The sequence below is a fragment of the Carcharhinus amblyrhynchos genome, unplaced genomic scaffold, assembly GCF_965287045.1.
Source record: "Carcharhinus amblyrhynchos unplaced genomic scaffold, sCarAmb.v2.hapA scaffold_37, whole genome shotgun sequence".
Lineage (NCBI taxonomy): Eukaryota > Metazoa > Chordata > Chondrichthyes > Carcharhiniformes > Carcharhinidae > Carcharhinus > Carcharhinus amblyrhynchos.
In genome coordinates this window covers 10,382,021-10,402,013 of record NW_027649778.1, presented here as the reverse complement: position 1 = coordinate 10,402,013, position 19,993 = coordinate 10,382,021, and the positions used below count along the sequence as shown (strand labels likewise).

At 44.8% G+C, this 19,993-nt stretch overlaps 1 protein-coding gene across 1 annotated transcript in view; it reads right to left on the bottom strand.

Annotated features, from left to right (window-relative positions):
- Window positions 1-15,528: 15,528 nt before the first annotated feature.
- Window positions 15,529-19,993, bottom strand: part of LOC145362277 (cyclin-dependent kinase-like 1) — a 58,665-nt gene continuing 54,200 nt past the window's right edge. The window contains exon 9 of the mRNA XM_080218365.1: window positions 15,529-19,137. Coding sequence (XP_080074491.1) covers window positions 19,036-19,137 — 102 coding nt within the window. The 3' untranslated portion in view covers window positions 15,529-19,035. The remainder of the gene's footprint in view (window positions 19,138-19,993) is intronic.

The following is a 19,993-nucleotide window of genomic DNA, read 5'->3' as shown; positions in this document are numbered from 1 at the left end:
CATGCGCAGTTACGTATCGGAGGGGGAGTTAGATACGAGCATGCGCAGTTAGGTATCGGAGGAGGAGCTAGTTACGAACATACCCGGTTAGGTATCGGAGGAGGAGTTAGTTACGAGCATGCGCATTTAGGTATGGGGTGGAGGAGTTGGTTCGGAGCACGCGCAGTTAGGTATTGGTAGGCGGGTCGGCTAGGAGCATGCGTACTTAGGTATCGAGAGGAGTGGCCGTTAACAGGATGCGCAATTAGATATACGGGAGGCAGCCGAGTTGGTTAGGAGCATGCGCAGTTAGGTATTGGCAGCAGTGTTGGTTAGGCGCATGCGTACTTAGGTATCGGGCGGAGTGTCGATGAAGAGCATGCGCAATTAGGTATCGGAGGCGGGGAAGAAGTGAGTTGCAGCATGCGCAGTGCGGGCGGCTCCGTCTTGCCGCTGATTGGTTCCCGCAGATTGGGCGGCAAGCGAGCGTCTGCGGCGCACGAATTTTCCGTCGAGGCCCGAAGTGCACCAAATAAAGTTTACAGTTTATTTATTAGTGTTACAGCTCGATTTACATTAATGCTGCAGTATTATCTCTTCGTGCCTCACTGGACTCCCAAGGCAGTTGGTTGGAAAGTGAGCGCCCGCTCTGGTAAGTGGTTGAATTGGGAGAAGCGGGAGTGTGAAACTCCATTGACAGCCGGGTGGGATTTTCCAGCTTTTAGACCAGCACGGCCGCAGTATTCCGCCTGTGGCCTCTTTTGCCTACACTTTAACATGTGTTCTGCTTTAATTAACTTAGAAACATGGAAACTGGAAGCAGGAGGAGGACCTTCCATCCTGCTCCGCCATTCATTTTGGTCATGGTTGATCATCAAATTCAGTATCCTGGTAATACTTATTTCACCTTCTCATTTCTCTTGGGGTTATGGACACCATAATACAGGTTGACCACCTTTTCTCCATCTCCTCTAACTCACCCATTCCTCTTCCACTTAAGCCATTCACCACCTATTGTGATCTGGTCATAGAATCTCTGCAGTGTAGAAGGAGGCCATTTGGCCCATTGAGCTTGCAGTGACTCTCTGAAAGAGCATCTTACCCAGGCCCTTCCCCCCTGCCCTGTCCCTGTATCCCCACACATTTAGCATGGCTAGTTAATCTAACCTACCCATCTTTGGACACTAAGGGTCAATTTAGTATAGCCAATCCACTTACATAAACATCTTGGAACATTAAGGGACAATTTACCACCCAAACTGCACATCTTTGGACTGTGGGTGGACACCAAAGCACCTGCAGAATGTGCAAACTCCATACAGACAGTGACGCAACACTGGTCCCTTGTGCTGTGGGTAGCAGTGCTAATCACTGTGCCACTGTATGGCACATCTTATGTATTCCTCTCCTTCCTTGCCATCCTATCTCCATCACTCCTTTCACCACATTTTCACTCACTCTGTCTCTGCAACAGATGAACAGACCATTTCACCCTCTTCCTAGCCTTTTTTTGTGCTTTGACAATCTTCACTGACCTGCTTGTTCCTGATCTTATCCTTTCTTGTCACTCCACACATCTGCATCTCATTCGTATGCAGTTATTGTTCCTCTCTTGATGTTTTTGCACTATATCACAAGGCTGATCCCACATGCTCTCGTAAATCCTTCCATTCAGTTGCAACAAAACATTTATTTAGTCTCGTAGTCCGCTGCACTACTTCTAGTTACTCAAACCAGAGCTAATCTGTTGCTTAATTACCATATTTTCACTTTCCGTACTTTCACAACAGGCCTGAAAAGTTTTAAAGTTTATTTATTAGTGTCACAGATGGCTTACATTAACATTCCAATGAAGTTATTGTGAAAAGCCCTGAGTTGCCCTGAGACACTCCAGTGCCTGTTCGGGTACACTGGGAGAATTTAGCACAGCCAATGCACTAACCTGCATGTCTTTTGGATCGTGGGAGGAAATCGGAGCACCTGGAGGAAACCCACACGGACATGGAGAGAACATGCAGACTCCGCACAGATAATCATCCAAGCTGGGAATCTAACCCAGGTCCCTGGCACTGTGAGGCAGCAGTGCGAACTGGCGCTACCGTGCTGATGTCAAAATTGCAATTGTCAAATGAAATTGCTCTCTTTAACCACATCTTCACATGTTTGCACCTTCACTCTGATTCTCCATTCCAGATTCAAAATTGCAGTCCATATATTGGGCCCATAAAGAGGCTACCTCCATATTTAAGTAGAATCAGTCCTTGGGCTTACAATTGGTTCTGAAAAACATGCATTAATCTGACAATTCAGAAATTGATGCCAATATTCTCACAGGAGCAATGATATAAATGGGGAATTGGTTCCTGAACCAAGGCTGGAAATCATTCACGGTGTGCCCAGTCGATGTAAAATGCCCTCAACTCTTGTCCTGTCAAGTCACTGAGGAAACTTGACGTCTACACACCTTAGCACAAGTTCCTCGGTGTGTGTGTGTGAGGAATATAGTGAAGCCCTTCAATCTGCCTGTTTAACTTTGAACTTCTGTGACTCTGAACACATATTAAATACACCATAAGTGTATAAATGCATTAAAATTGTGAAGGTTGTGCCAAAAGGAGGATAAAATATTCCTTTCCAACCAAATAAAGGCCTATCCAGTCATGCAGAATGTCAATGTGCACGTGTGAATCTGTTGATGTGGTGTTGTAAAGTCAAAATGGGGTGTCAATTTAGAAATGTTGTAAGTGCTGTTCCTGCCAACTCAAATGTTGTAAAGTTGAAGACTACCTGAAATAAATTTTAAACGTTGAACCTTTTTGGTGGCAGCCTGCAGGTGGTAGCGGTTTGTCCACATCTATCCTCAGGCTAAATTTTGGATTTCAGGTTCACTGCCAGTTCAGGCTTGGGAGCGACCAGTGAAAGAAAAATCATCCCCATATATCATAGAATCCCTACAGTGCAGAGGGAGGCCATTTGGCCTATCGAGCCTGCACTAATTCTCCATAAGAACATCTTACCCAAGCCCTATCCCCATAACTCTACATATTTATTCCACTAATCCCCCTAACTACACATCTTTGGGCACTAAGGAGCATTTTAGCATGGCCAATCCACGTAACGTAACATCTTTGGAACGTGGGAAGAAACTGGAACACCCAGAGGAAACCCAAGCAGATACGGGGAGAATGCGCAAACTCCACACAGAGAGTCACCCAAGGCCAGAATTGAACCTGAGTCCCTGGCACGGTGAGGCAGCAGTGCTAACCAGTGTGTCGCGGGAGAGAAGAATCTGCGAGGATCTGTTACTCTGGTCACAGATTCTGTCTCTCCTCATCTTGTTGCCCCTCCAGGGACAGAATATGTGATTGGAAGAGCAGCAAGGACAGAAGACATGGAGGTGATTTATTTCCCCCCAAATGCTGGAAAAACTGTCCCATCGATCAAATGTTTGGGGAAAAGATTTGCAACCTGGCATCCAGACGGCATTTAAACTCCTATTTACTGTCACTTTTTTCCATTAGCCTCGCTCCATTTCAAGTTCGGAGGTCGTGGTAGCTCATCAAGCTCTGGCAATTTATTACAGGCTGCACATTATCAGGTAGGAATCCCAGATGCTGCTGTTTGTTTTGTGAAGCAGTGACGGAATGTTCTGATGTTTCAAAGAGGAATTAGATTTTACAATTGCATGATGCTGGCACAGGGCTTTATGCTCCCATTAGATGTGGAGTTAGTGCAAATCTTTTGGACTTTTTTGTTTCGATTGACCTGGCTTGGCTGGTGATGAGAAGGGCACTCCCCGTCAGATCCTTTATGCACACTCGAGGTCGCAACATCAACGCGTGCTGCCCTTGAAGCGGCTGCGGGGCTGATGAGATGGTTGCACACCTCCTTGTGAAACGTGCCTTTGCAAAGAAGGTCTGGAGTGAGATGCAGTGGTATTTGTAGAGGTTTGTCCCAAGCAGCTCGGTGATGCAGGAATCTGTGCTCTACGGGCTGTTTCCAGGGACGCACACCGAGACAAATATCAACTGCTGCTGGAGGATCATCAGCTCGGTGAAGGACGCACTTTGGTCCACCCAAAACTTGCTGATCTTCCAGTTGAAAGAACTGTCCTCGACCGACCGATTGTTGCAGACTGGCATATTCCAAGGTCTAGGGCTACGTGCTGAGGGATGCGCTGAAGCTTGGGGCAGCTGCCGCAAAGGCACAATGGGGAAAGGCCGCACTGTAAAGCCTTTCAACCAAGGCAGGCCAAGGGCCTGGGAACTGCAGAATACCCTCGGCCTGCGTAACTGTGTGCCAGCCTGAAAAATAGCATGTAGTAAAATCTGAGGCATGTAAGTTTTGAAATGTAGTGAATGTAATGTTGTGTAACTAAGATTGTATGGGACTGTAAAAATGACTTTTTCTGCATTGTTTGTAAGTTTTAGATAAGTCAGTTTGCAATGGTTTATTTGAGAGTTTTTTATAAATAAAGTATATTTTTGAAATAAAAAAAACTGTGGGGTTACAGGGATAGGGTGGGGGGGAGCGTAAGATACTCTGTTAGAGAGTTGGTGCAGACTCAGTGACTGGAATTTTCCTGTCCGTGGTATTTAAATTTTTTTTTTGTTAAAAGGTTTGGATTTTGTGCGTGTTCTAATTTGCATATGAATGGGACTCCTAACTTTAGTGTTGTATCTAAGGTTGTGTTTTTTTCCCCCTTATACCAGTGACCAGTTTGTGACAGGGAGATCAGTGGTGATCTTCCTGATTCATTTTGACTAATTCAGCACAGACCTGGAATCACAATTAAGTGCCAGATCACAGTATATTGACCCACTCACATCTGCGATCTTCACGGAATTTTTTTGAGAGTTTTGGAGACAGGGAAGGGCGAATGGTGTGGGCTTCTTCACTTAGTTGGAAGGCAACACACCATTTTGAAAAGGATTAAAGAGCACATGCTGCTGGGAAATACATCAGGTTTATGCCTGTTGTATAAGGAAGAGTACAGAGCTTTTCGTGTCATTTTGAAGCGGTAGAAAAGCCAAGGGAGATCTATGCTAAATATTTGACTTCTGTGCACCTGGCATACACAATTTTCTTTCTATCTGATCTGGCTGCATCTGAACATGGGTGGCACAGTGATTAGCACTGCAACCTCACAGCACCAGGGACCTGGGTTCAATTCCCTGCTTGGGTCACTGTCTGTGCGGAGTCTGCACATTCTCCCCGTGTCTGCATGGGTTTCCTCCGGGTGCTCCGGTTTCCTCCCACAATCCGAAAGACATGCTGGTTACATGCATTGGCCATGCTAAATTGCTCCTTAGTGTCAGGGGGACTAGCTAGGGTAAATTCATGGTGTCATGGGGATAGGGCCTGGGTGGGATTCTGGTTGGTGCAGATTCGATGGCCGAGTGGCCTCCTTCTGCATTATAGGATTCTATAAGGCCCAGGTAGTAGAGTTTGGAATGACCTCAAGCTTAAGGAGGATAGAATGTGGGAGACCAGCCAGGAGTGTGTTAGAATTGTCAATTATAGAGGTATTGAAAGTATGAATGAGGGTTTCAGCAGATGTATACAATCAATGTCTCACCATATCTATCTAAAGAAGGAAACCCTAAAAAAAACCCTAACACAAATACAGAAGTTAATGGTATTTACCTACTGCATTATGTTAATATAGGAGTTAGTGAGAATGAAAAGGAATTTCTGAAAGCCACATAGTCCCAGAAAAACAAGAAGTAGGCCTTGGGAAAATCTCTTTGATCCCTGAGCTAACTCCTTGCCAGTGGTACCATTTATTCTGAGGTGGAGGGCAGAATGAGCCTGATTTGAAAGTTGTGCGCAGACCTGAGGGTTTTGATTTTGTAATTCTTATCCTTGTTGTCAAATTCCACCATCACTCATCCCCTCCTTGTCTGTGTAATCTTCTTCGAGGTCAGTGGTTCACAATCTTTTTTTACGTCATGGCACAGCTTTATACTATAGAAAATTCTGAGGTGCATCTCCTATTAGCTCCAGCTGAACTGCCCTCTTGCAAAATCCTTTTATCTCCAAAACCTCCGGAAGCCACTCCGCTATTTACAAGTTTATTTATTTCTGAGTCACAAGTAATGCTTATATTAACGCTGCAATCAAGTTACTGTGAAATTTCCCTAGTCGCCACACTCTGGCGCTTGTTTGGGTCAATGTACCGAACCAGCACATCTTTCAGAATATGGGAAGAAACTGGAGGAAACTCACATTTAATACAATTTTCATTGGGTTAGAAGTTTAAAATGAAAGCCTTATCGCATTTGCATGTCAAATACAATATTGGAGCCCATTCCTCCTTTTCTTAAACTTCACTGCTTCCTGTTTCTTACCTCTATCTTCTTTCCATACTGGGAACTATTTTTCTTCTCCCTGTTTTCTTCTCTCTTGTTTTTCTTTCCAACCTCTGTATGTCTCCCTCGCCTCTCCCAGGATTTTGAGCCCATTTTGTGTTTTTGCACAGGCTCATGGGGCCTTTGTCTTCAACCCCCTGTGGTCAGCATCTCCAATTCCCAAAGAACCTGGGATTTCCTGTGCATGTGTCAGTCAGAAAAGGGGCACAGGTGTGGTTCGGAATGTTTTATGTTGGTAATCCAAACCGTGTGTGCACAGTTGGGCCAAGGGCAGTTCTGATTTTATGCATTGGTTACGCCCGTGCACGAGAGCAAATGGACAAAATCCAAACCTCACCTGTGCGGCCCATTCCCAGCCAACGTGTGTGTGTGGAGGCCTGAAGTTCATCCTCACCTGGAGATGCTGACCATGGGGCTGAAAACAAAGGTTAAATTTAGCTTATTTATATTTATGTTTAATCGTTTTAAATCTTATTTTGCAGCACACTTGTGGGACCCTTATGGCACACCAATGCCACAGCACACTAGATGGGAACCTCTGCTTTAGACCCACAAAACTCCAAGATATCTGCAGTCCTATAATTCTACCCTCTTGAGCATCCCTGATTTTTATTACTCCACCTAAGGTGTCTGTATCTTAGCAGTGTGGGCCCCAAGCTCTAGAATCCCCTCTCTAAATCTCTCCACTCTCGAGTTCCATCTTAAAATCTACCTTTTTGAGCAAGCTTTTGGTTTTCTAGTTTAATATCATTTTGCTTTTTAACGCTCCTGTTCATAGAATCCCTACAGTGCAGAAGGAGGCCATTTGGCCCATCGAGTCCTCACCGACCACAATCCCACCTATGCCCTATCCCCATAACACCAAGCATTTACCCTAGCTAGTCCCCCTGACACTGAGAGGCAAATTAGCATGGCCAGTCCACCCAACCCACACATCTTTGTACTGTGGGAGAAAACCTGAGCACTCGGAGGAAACACACAGACACGGGGAGAATATGCAAACACCACACAGACAGTGTGGACAAGTGACTTTTATGCCTTTGTATCTTCAGAAGATTCAGGTTTTCTGATGGGCCATCTTGTCGATTTTGAAAAGTTATGGGCGTAGTTCCGGACTCGCGTTGTTTCTGACATTATAGGACCGCAGGCAAACAGCTCTGCCTCCGTCATGTACAGTCCATAGATTCGAGCCAACAAGGTCCAGGATCAGAGATAATTATGAGGACATGCTGCATAGACCAAGCCTGTCTTCCCTTGAGTATAAAATATTATGAACTAATTGAATCTAAGATGATTAAAGGAGTTGATGGATAGATAAAGAGAAACTATGAGGAAATCCAGCACAAGGGGAACATAACACTAAAATTAGATATACGCATTCATTTGTGGGATGTGGGCGTCACTGACATGGCCAGCATTTATTGCCCATCCCTGAGGGCATTTAAGAGTCAACCACACATTGCTATGGCTCTGGAGTCGCATGTAGGCCAGACTGATGAGGACGACAGATTTCTTTCCTAAAGGACGTTCCTGAACTAGATGGGTTTTTACAACACTGGTTAATGGCCGTCACTAGATTTTTAATTCCAGAATTGTACAAAATTTAAATTTCACCATCTACCGTGTTGAGATTTGAACTTGGGTTCCTAGAGCATTCCCCTGGGTCTCTGGATTAATAGTCGAGCGGAAATACCGCCGTGTCATTGCCTCACCTAGTGGTAATTTATCCCCTAGGGGTATAATTGAGCGGATTGAGCACTTCTTTACACAAAAGGTAGTGGAAGTTTGATATCAAAACAGAAAATGCTGGATAAGACCCAGCAGGTCAGTCAGCACCTGTGGAGAGAGAAACAGCATTTCGAGTCCATATGACTCTTCTTCAGGGAGCAGGACTTCTTCAAGTGGCAATTTAGAAAAGTGGAAATAACCATTGAGGCTGGGGGTCAATTGAAATTTTAAATGGAGATTGGGAAACATACATTAGACACGTTATTAAAAGTTACGGGGATAGGTGAGATAGCAATATGGTCTTTTAAAGGAGAGGGGCAATGATGCAAGGATAATAATGTGTCAGATTGCCTCACAATTCCCAGGTAACATTCCTGTTTTTTTCTAAATTTGATACATTGTGTCGATGTGATGGGCCCAGAGGCACAGAAACCATTTCCTTTTCCCAGTGCATATTATTATGAGTCCCTTGTTGCCATAATTTCTGCTGCTGTTGGAGACAACTTGAGGAAAAGGCCTCTTGTGTTGATATAAACAGGAGGATAAATGATCGGATAATTCAGTAGAAACACTTTCCCTGTGAATTTCAACACTGAAAAATAAAAGCCCAAACTTACGACTGTTGACTGGAATTCGCAGGGTTCAATCAGCTTTTGATTAACATTGTCCAAATTTTAGAGCTCAACTCCAGTAATGATGCTGATTAAGAGATACATTACAAACTCAGACACCCAGTATTCCTGAGAGGGCTTGACAGAATGGATGCTGAGAGCTTGTTTCCCAGAGTTGGAGAGCGAAGAAATTGGGGGCATTGTTTCAGGATGAGGGGGCCAGCCATTTAGGACTGAGATCAACAGAAGTTTCTCCACCACTGAAGTTGTGAATCTTTGCAAATCTCTACCCCAGTGGTCTATAGTTGCTCACTTGATAAATATATTTAAGACTGATATTGATAGAGTTTTGGGCATGAGGGGAATGATGGGATATTGGGAGGAAAGTAAAGTTGATGTCGAACATCAGCCATTATTTAATCAATTCATAAATTCCATGTAGCCTGCACTGACAGCAATCCCACCCAGGCCCCATGGATTTACCCTGCAATCCCCCTGGCACAATCAATCAGCATGGCCTATCAATCCAACCAGCACATCTTTGGAGTGAGGGAGGAAACCGGAGCACCCAGAGGAAACCCACGCACACACAGGGAGAATATGTAAACTCCACACAGTCACCTGAGGCAGGAATAGAACCTGGATCCCTAGTGCTGTGAGACAACAGTGCTACCACTATGCCACCCTTAGTCTGCAAAGGAACAACAGTTCTGTGTGGTAAGAAGTTCCATTTGCGTAGAGCCAAACAACTTAATGCCAAAACAGCAAGTTGACAGGGCAGCACAACGGCACAATGGTTAGCACTGCTGTGTCACAGTGCCAGGGACTCACGTTCAATTCTGGTCTTAGGTGACTGTGTGGAATCTGCACGTTCTGCCAGTGTCTGCGTGGGTTTCCTCCAGGTGCTTTGATTTCCTTCCACTATCCAAAGATGTGGTGGTTAGGTGGATTGGCTATGCTAAATGGCCCCTTAGTGTCCGAAGATGTGCAGTTTAGGGGGATTAGTGGGTTATGGGACTAGATAAAATAAAAAATGTGGGTCAGTACAGACTTGATGGGACAAATGGCCCCTCTCTGCACTGTAGGGATTCTGTGATAATGTCAGTGATTTTTCTGTGATTGAAGGGAAGCCCAAAACCAAGGGTCCAATTGCCATTGCAATAATGTTGAGCATTTCCGAACGGAATTATGCAGATCAATTTCTTGGTAATGTAACACTTACAATGCAGTCTTTCTTCGATGTTCAACATGAGAAAGTGATTGGAAAGTATAGAAATGAGCCCTGCCCTCAAACCTGGGAAATCTGTCATTATTAGCTTGCTGATACATCTCAAAGTGAGAGCAGCGAGGTCGTAAAAGTCTTTCAGGAGGAAAGTTAGAAAAAAATTTACACGCAAAAGGTGGAAGTTTGACCTTCTGCTGCAAATGGCAGTTGGTGCTGACTCAGTGGTTAGTTTTAAATCTGAGATTGATAGGCTTTGGTTAATCAGAGCCATATGGTGCAAAAGCAGGTACATGGAGTTAGGTCAGAGAACAGCCATAATCTTGTTGAATGGCAGAAGCAGCTCAAGGTGCTAAGTGATCTGCTGTTCCCATATCTGCAAGTCAGTACTGAATGCCATAGAATCTCTGCAGTGCAAAAGAAGGCCATTTGGCCCATCGAGTCTGCACTGTCTTTGGTCCAGTAATAGAATAAGGAAACGATTTTTGAATTCATTGTTTGGTAGCACAGAACTTGAGCGTTGCTGAGGAAGGAGACATGTTGACCTTTCCGTCTTGCCCTCATCAGAACATTTCACACGAGTACAAGTTTGAGAGGAAAACATCAATTTTTACTGTATGTGGAGAGAATGCTGATTGCCTGGCAAGTGGACTCTGGTTGAGGTGTTGTCATGGAGAATACACCAGTTAATGGTGACTGACAGATAATTGGCAAGCATTGTTTGAAATTTAAACCAGATAGCTTGATCCCATTTGGTTAAGGCATTGCCCCGGGGAATGAATCAGCAAATGGTTGTCACCTTTAACTGAAACAAGTGCAATGCGTGTACGTGTTCTTTCTGTCTGCCAAAGAGCAGGGCCTTACGTATGGGCAGCACAGTAGTTAACACTGCTGTCTCACAATGCCTGTGACCTGGGTTTGATTCCTGTCTTGGATCACTGTCTGTACAGAGTCTGCATGTTCTTCCCATGTTGGCATGGGTTTCCTCCAGGTGCTTGGGTGTCCTCCCACAGTCAGAAAGACAGGCTGGTTAGGTGCATTGGCTATGCTAAATTCTCACTTGTTGTACCCGAACAGACAGCAGGGTGGAGTGTGGCGATGAGGGGATTTTCACAGTAACTTAACTGCATAATTAATAAACTTTAAACTTGATAATATGTAGGCTCCAGTACACGCAAATGTGCCACACTGTCAGCCTGACTGACAATCTTAAATTGGCCTACTCTGGTGTTTCTTTCATGAGGCTGCAAGTGCACTCTGTGTTGTTGAAGTAAGCGTGGTAGATCGGGAGTTTGCCAGTAAGACACTACTCTACTTTCTACACAGTGATATATTTATAGGGAAGAACAATTAGCTAAATCAGAGTTGATTATATGGGAGTAAAAGGAGTGACATTGGCTCATACTTGCTCTGTTGCACAACTTGTCTGTTCTGTACAGTTACCAACCACTAGCATGAAGTCAATCTGTTGCTCGTGCATGTGAAGCTGTACAATGGCTCACTTCTAAAAGAGGTTCCTCATCCAGGATGTACGTTGTAAGCACTTATTTTTGTATTAGGCTGTGTGGTTCCCTGTGTGATCTTTTGACTTTGGCCATTCATGATTATGTTAGCTGCGCTGACAGCTAAAGCTGGCATCTTAATAACAGAGCAAGCATTATAAAATACTTGCATTTATAAAAAGTCGGACATCCCAAAGCGCTCAGCAAAGTGATGAAGTACTATAGAAGTGTATTTGCTGTTGTAATGTAGGAAGCGGCAGTCAATTTGCACATAGCATACTCCCACTAATGACAATGTAATAATCTACTTTAGTGATGGCTAAGGGCTAAATATGATCAAGGACACTGGGGAAGAACTCCTCATTTTTTTTCAATGCTGCTGCATGGAATTTCGCTGGCATCTGACAGAGTCTTGGTTTAGCTACTCATCTGAAAGATGGCACCTCGACCCTGCAGCATTCCTTTGGAGTGGATAGTGTGCTCAAGTTTCTGGAACGGGTGACTTTGAACCCACAATGTTCTGACTCAATGTGTTGCCCGTGACACAATGGTTAGCATTGCCTCGGTGCCAGGGACCCGGGTTCGATTCCCACCTTGGGTCACTGCTTGTGTGGAATTTGCACATTCTCCCTGTGTCTGTATGGGTTTCCTCCAGGTGCTCCTGTTTCCTCCCACAGCACAAAAGACATGCTAGTTTGGTGCATTGGCTATGCTAACTTTTCTTCAGCGTACCCAAACAGGCGCCAGAGTGTGGCGACTAGGGAATTTTCACAGTAATTTCATTACAGTGTTATTGTAAGTGTATAGGACTGGAGGGTCTTAATGACATTACTGTTACTAGAGAGGTGGTGCTCGACAGACTGGAGGGGCTGATTGTGGACAAGTCCCCAGGACCGGATGGAATGCATCCGAGGGTTCTGAAAGAAATGGCGGAGGTTATAGTGGATGCCTTGGTGGTTATTTTCCAGACGTCGCTGGATTCCGGGGAAGTGCCGGAAGATTGGAAAACGGCTAATGTTACGCCGTTGTTTAAGAAGGGTGCCAGGCAAAAGGCAGGGAATTATAGGCCGGTTAGTTTAACGTCTGTGGTAGGTAAAATGTTGGAATCCGTCATTAAGGAGGAAATTGCGAGGCATCTTGAAGGGAATTGCTTGATAGGGCAGACGCAACACGGTTTCATTAAAGGGAAGTCGTGTCTGACAAATTTACTGGAGTTCTATGAGGATGTGTCTAGGGCAGTGGATAGAGGAGAGCCGGTGGATGTGGTCTTTCTGGATTTTCAGAAGGCGTTTGACAAGGTACCTCACAAGAGGTTATTGCAGAAGGTCAGGGGACATGGAGTTGGGGGTAGGGTGTTAGCGTGGATAGAGGATTGGTTGTCAAATAGGAGGCAGAGAGTGGGGGTCAATGGGTGCTATTCGGATTGGCGGTTGGTGACTAGTGGGGTGCCCCAGGGGTCGGTGCTGGGGCCTCAGCTATTTACCATTTATATAGATGATCTGGAGGAGGGAACCGAGTGCAGGGTGTCGAAATTTGCTGATGACACCAAGATTGGGGGAAAGGCAAATTGTGCGGAGGGTGTGGAGAGTCTGCAGAAGGATCTAGATAGGCTGGGCGAATGGGCCAGGAAATGGCAAATGGAATTTAATGTTGGCAAGTGTGAGGTGGTCCACTTTGGTAGGAAGAATGGTAGGAAGGACTATTACTTACGTGGCGAAAAACTGCAGCAGGCGACGGTGCAGAGGGACCTCGGGGTCCTTGTGCATGAGTCGCAAAAACCCAGCTTGCAGGTGCAGCAGGTGGTCAGGAAGGCGAATGGGATGCTGGCCTTCATAGCGAGGGGGATTGAATATAAAAGTAGGGAGGTCTTGCTGCAGCTGTATAGGGCATTGGTGAGGCCGCAGCTGGAGTACTGTGTGCAGTTTTGGGCGCCGTACTTACGCAAGGATATTTTGGCCCTGGAGGGAGTGCAGAGGAGGTTTACTAGGCTGATACCGGAGTTGAGGGGATTGAGCTATGAGGAGAGGCTGAATAAACTAGGCTTGTACTCGTTAGAGTTTAGAAGAATGAGGGGAGATCTCATTGAGACGTATAAGATGATGAATGGGATGGATAGGATAGAGGTGGAGAGACTCTTCCCGCTCAAAAAAGACAGTAGGACTAGGGGGCACAGCCTCAAGATAAAGGGGAGGCGGTTTAGAACGGAGTTGAGGAGGAACTTCTTCACTCAAAGGGTGGTGAATCTCTGGAATTCTCTGCCCGTTGAAGTGGTGGAGGCTGCCTCGCTAAATATTTTTAAGAAGCAGGTTGATGGGTTCTTGATAAGAGAGGGGATTAAGGGTTATGGGGAGAGGGCGGGAAAGTGGAACTGAGCCACGACAGATCAGCCATGATCTTATTGAATGGCGGGGCAGGCTCGAAGGGCTAGATGGCCTACTCCTGCTCCTATTTCTTATGTTCTTATGTTCTTATGTAAGCCTACTTATGATAAATAAGCTAATAAGTAAAATTTAAAAAATCTTGCAATGTTTTTAAACTGTAAATCCAGCAGAGGAGAGAGAGATGGATTGGGAAATATGAACATTAGTTCTCCTTTCTCTGAATAATAAAATGGTGGTACATTCCTTTGATGCATTTTAACTTCTGTTAAAACAATAAGGTACAGTTCTTGGGCTGGCCATCAGACAGAGCACTTGAACATACCTTCTGATTTCAACGCCAAACACCCTCTCAATATTTACAGGCCACTTGGATTCCTAAGCTGCTGAAACTCTCTCACATTCTCTTTTTATTTCAGATTCCAGCATCAACAGTATTTTGTATTGTTGCCTTACACTTACACATATTATCCACAGACTCCGCCACCTTCTGATGGGAGGAAGCAGCTGCAGTAGCATCTAACAGCCTCACAGTGTCAGTGATAAACTTATAATGGTTTATTGCTCAGTAGCATCACCAAAAGGCAGTATGACATTATTGCATCTGTACAGTGCCAGTGGTGTAAGACTGCTGAAACATTGAGGCTGTTTGATTTTCTTTAATTCATAGAAACCCCACAGTGCAGGAGGGCGGCATTCGGCCCATCGAGCCTGCACACCAAGTACAGTCCCACCCAGACCCTATCCCTGTCATATCCTGACACTAAGGGGCAAAGTAAATTCAAGATGGCGCCAATCTACCTAACCCACACATCTTTGGACACTAAGGGGCAATTTAGCACGGCCAATCCATCTAACCTGCGCATCTTCGGACTGTGGGAGGAAACTGGAGCACCCAGAGGAAACCCATGCAGTCATGGGGAAGAACGTGCAAATTCCACACAGACAATCACCCAAGGACAGAATTGAACCCGGGTCCCTGGCAGCTGTGCTAACCACTGTACCACCCCTGTTCACAGCCACATGGTTTTGTGATGTCGACTGGGGATAAATATTGATCACCAGGGAGAAACTCACTCTTTTTTTGAAGTAGTGCCACGGGATCATTTATACCCACCTGAGGGTGCAGATGTTGTTTAACATCTCATCCAAAAGCAAAAAATAGTGCTTCAACAGTCACCTTGTTATTTCCAATGCTGAATGCGAAGGGAAAGATGGGTGATGCAGGATGTGTAATGATGAAGGCTGAAATGATTCCCATTGTCTTTAGTTAAGGGAGTCCCAAAACAGAAACAATGCCAGTGATTGGCAACTGCTACCTCATAGCGCCAGGGACCTGGGTTCAGTTCCAACCTCAGGTCACTAACTGTGTGGAGTTTGCATGTTCTCCTCGTGTCTGCATGGGTTTCCTCTGGGTGCTCCGGTTTCCTCCCACAGTCCAAAAGACATGCTAGTTAGATGATTGGCTATATTAAATTAACCCTAGTTTCAGCGAGATTAGCAGGGTAAATATATGGGGTTAGGGTGGGATTGTTGTCGATGCAGGCTTGTTGGGCTGAATGGCCGCCCTCTGTCCTATAGAGATTCTATGATTCCGCGATCTATGAAATGCTAGCTCTGTTTCTCTCTCTAAAGATGCTGTCAAGAACTTCTGAGATTTTCTAGCATTTTCTCTTTTTGTTTCATTCTCCAGCATCTGCTGTAATTTGCTTTTATTAAAAGAAAACAATTGTTCAGTTTAGTTTAAAAGAAACAGGTTTAATATTATACAAAAGCATCCTGTGCCTACCTGGGCTGGGCCTTCGTTGTATATATGGATTGGCTCCAAGAGGGGGCAGGAATGAGGCTGAACTAGGAAACTGGCTGATTTATGAGACAAAACATCAGCATTGGGACCAAACAAGTTTCAAGACTGGCCAGCTACTCACTATACAGTATGTTGAATCCAGTTCCATAAAGCCAGTCTTCCATAACCCATTTGGTCAATGCACATCATTCACCAATAATCCAAGCAGCCTAGAAATGACTGTAGAGAGAGGGAACTAGTCAAAGAAAGTAGAGACTGTGCTTGGTGCTCTCTCACTGTTTCAATTTAAACTGCAATGTCTGATCTTTTATTTATATTATTAATGACTCATTAGATTCTCTTTACCAACTGCCCCCACCACCCTCCGTCTTTACCACTGAAAATATGTCAGCCAGAGCTCAGCGTAATAATACTTCTCACTACATTATAGGTCCCATCCTCATTCCAGCCACCTGCATCCTATCAGCTACGGCTACTTGGTTTGTTGGTCAGTATCAGGATGTGCAACTGATCTCTTAGAGCTAGAACTTTGACAAGGGACGATAGGAATGACAAAAAAAGGAGTTTGATATGTTCTGCAAAAGAAAACCATATGCAAGGCTAGGAAGAGTAGGTCTAATTGTATAGGTCTCCCGAAAAGCCATTTCAGACTTACGGTGTCTTTACCCCAAATCAAAAGGGCACGTTCAGTTTAGGGACTGATTTACTCGCCACACACACACACAATTCACACACAACTTGGGGTTCCCAATCAACTTTGGATATATTCCTGGAGGTTCCATCACATGATCTCCCATCTCCAATCACCCACCAGTCAAACAGCCATCTTCCCCATCTCCAATCAATGAAAAGTGCCCAGAGTAAATTGTCAAGCACACTCTTTTTTAAAATGAGTTTGCTCTAAGCTGCTCTTAGCAGTATCCAGGAGATCCACCTTTACATTTAAAGTGTAGTCACTGTTATATAATGTAGGAAATGTGACAGCCAATTTATGCATAGCAAGATTTCCAATAACAATATACTTGTGGCTGGGAAGTAAAGTCAAACAATTGTAGTGAGTGGGAAGTGAGAACCCCATCTTCTGACTTGCAAAGCGTGAATGAAGGGTGGGACTATCCGCGAGGCAGAGACCAATCCACATCATGAGCGAATGTTTCTTTTACTCCAATCAGTGTGGAGTAGGTTGTATTAAATAAACCAGGAGCAATGATAAAACTCAAGACTCCAGCCCACCCTCAGTCACGTTGAACATAACATATAACCTAATCCAGCCAGAACCCATGACATTCACAGAAGAGGCTAGGCCATCTCATGTTATTTGACTTGCTCTTAGAATCCCTACAGCCCATCTATTCTGCACTGACCACAATTCCACCTGTGCACTGTAACCGCACATTTACCCCACTAATCTCCCTGCTATTAAGGTTAATTTAACATGGATAATCAACTTAACACACACATCTTTGCCCCTCTTGTTGGGGCAATGGCCCGGGAGTCACTCAATAGTTGGATGCTGGTGGGGGAAAGGGGTTAGATTCTTGCTTGATTGGGCAACTAAAGGGCCTGCCCAAACCTACCCAGTTTTGTGACTGTGTAGTTCTTAGTTCACTCTTTATACCATCGTTTTATTGCTAGGTGGTTGCCCTGGGGAATTGTGATGTGGAGATGCCGGTGTTGGACTGGGGTAAGCACAGTAAGAAGTCTCACAATACTAGGTTAAAGATTTATTTGGTAGCACAAGCTTTCGGAGTCTCAGGCTCCTTCTTCAGGCTTCTTACTGGGGAATTGTGTCAGTTGCTAGTGAAGCTACACTCTGCTTCTGTATAATCAGGGTCAGTAGGAAGATCATTCCTCCTTCAAGCACCGTGTTGCAAAGTCAGTGCTAGCATAGCTATCACATTGGCTCCACCAACCATGTGGAAAGGAGGCGCAAGGGAAATGTAATCAATTTTGGCTTTGCCAAAACTTTTCCTCTACCAGTCCCACATTCCACTGTAATGAATTCTTAATTAATTCCTTCCCACCTGTGGTCCCCACCCAGGCAAAGGGGTAGCTTCACCTGGGAGACCTCCTCCCACTCCTGAATTAGATGCAGAAATGGTGCGTATGAATAAAATTGAATTCATAAATGCTGTATATTTGAAATCGTTACTGCTGTCACTTTTGGAAAAAATTAAGTAATCAGAGACTTGTCCCAGTTTTAAATTCCAGTTGGAATAATGGATTTTACTTCAAAAGCTGAAATAATGGGGGTTTGAAGCCACATCAGTCACCTATCCAAACCCAGGTGAGAGAGAACCCAGAGCATTTGAAAGGTTGGTTAGATGTTCAGGATCGAGGCACGTGCATAATACCACCAACACCATTTTAGGAATCACAGTGGTTAGCACTGCTGCCTCACAGCCTCAGGGACCTGGGTTCCATTCTGGCCTTGAGTGACTCTGCAAACACCAGTTATTCTCCCTGTGTCTGTGTGGGTTTCTGCCGGGTGCTCTGGTCTCCTCCCATACTACAAAGATGTGCAGATTGATTGGCTATGGTAAATTGTCCCTTACTGTCAGGAGGGGGATTAGCAGGGTAAGTATGTGGGATAATGGGGATAAGATGGGATTGTTGTCAGTGCAGGCTTGATGGTCCAAATGGCCTTTTTCTGCACTATAGGGATTTGATGAGTCTGACCTGAGAATCTGATTGTTTTGGGTTCTTTAAAAATCATATATTGGATGTAAGGCACTTGCCATCAATAAAAGCTTACTTTCTCCTGAAATGATTTTTGGTCAAACCTTTCAGCCAATGTTTCCCAGGGTAAATTGCTATGTCAACATTCCTATTCAATTTTGCTATGTCAACACTCACTGCACGTTCTGGCCAGTAGTTGGCCCAGTGCTATAACTTCTGAAATGTCAACATCATTGTCTTCTTACTAAAAAGAAGTCCATTCTCAAATCGACTAGGAAGACTGCCATTTGTGGATTTACTGGCCTATAAAAAAAACTTGCAAACCAAAAAAGGTACAAATGTATTGTGAGTAGGTCACCACTTTGGCTGTATGTCTCATATCTATCTTCACATATTAAGAAAGGGGCCTGGCCATTGGGAGAACTACTACTTATTTGTCAGGCAGACTCTACCAACCACATATTGCAATATCAGCACAGGTCTTTCACATGACTTGATGAAACTGACATTCATGTGGGAGTTGGACTTCCTGCGCAAAAATGCTGCCAAATTAAGAGTGCAATTTCTTATCAAGTACACAAGTTCCTCTCCAGCACCCAACCCATCCCCACTCCTTAAATGCCCTCAAATGAATGACCAGGTCCCTTTAAATGCACAGTGGGATTGGAAGCGATTTGTCAGGAGTTCCACTTGGTGTGAAAGTTTTGGAGGTGCAGATGGGTGTTTGGCTGGGCTCTCTGGCTTTTGCTGCCATATAGTCAGATGTTGGGCAAGTGATGGTCATACTTGTTCCGCTGATGCTTCTTGGTCTCGGGTGCTGGCGAGATGTTGCTGTTGGTTAGCTGAGGCAGATACTGGAGCTAGGAGAGAAAAACAAATTAAAGTGGTACAATCACACACTTGGCCTTTTCTTATTATGCAATCTATTTGGTCTTGAGGATCACAGCAGTTCTCACACATACAATGCATTTTCCAACAGGGACCACTGAATGGTGATGAAGAGCAGAAATACTAACCCATTCCTGACCCCAAAAGAGCCAAGATCTATCTTCCACCTATTTTTCCCAGACTAACTGCTCAGTCGAGGAATGGTTCCTGGTCTGTTGCAACAAGGAACCTTACTGGGTTGAGTGTTTACCTGGGACATTAGCACACAGAGGCAGACACTTTGTTCCAGGCCAGAGAGAATGCTGCACTGTCAGAGGTACCAGTAGTGTGACATGACATTGCCTGAGCAGGGAGACAAGGCAGTGGTTCAATCTGGATTTTAGGTTGAAGAGTGCAATGTCAAGGATTATAGAAGTTAGGAAAATAGGTGACCTGACTAAGTAGAAACAAGGCGCTTCCCACTAATTTGGCCAAGGGGATGCAATGGACAGAAAATGTTGCAAATGGCATTCAATGCCAGTAATTGTGAAGTAGTATCATAGAATCATGGAGACCCTTAAGTGTAGGAGGCCATTCAGACCATCGACAACAATCCTACCCAGGTCCTAACCCCGTAACCTCTCATATTTACCCCTCTAACCTAAGCATCCTGGGATACTAAGAGGAAATTTAGCATGGCCAATGCAGCATTGGGAGGAAACCAGAGCACCTGGAGGAAACCCACACAGATACAGGGAGAACGTGCAAATTCCATACAGACAGTAACCCAAGCCAAAAATCAAACCCAGGTCCCTAGAGCTGTGAGGCAGCACTGCTAACCACTGTGCC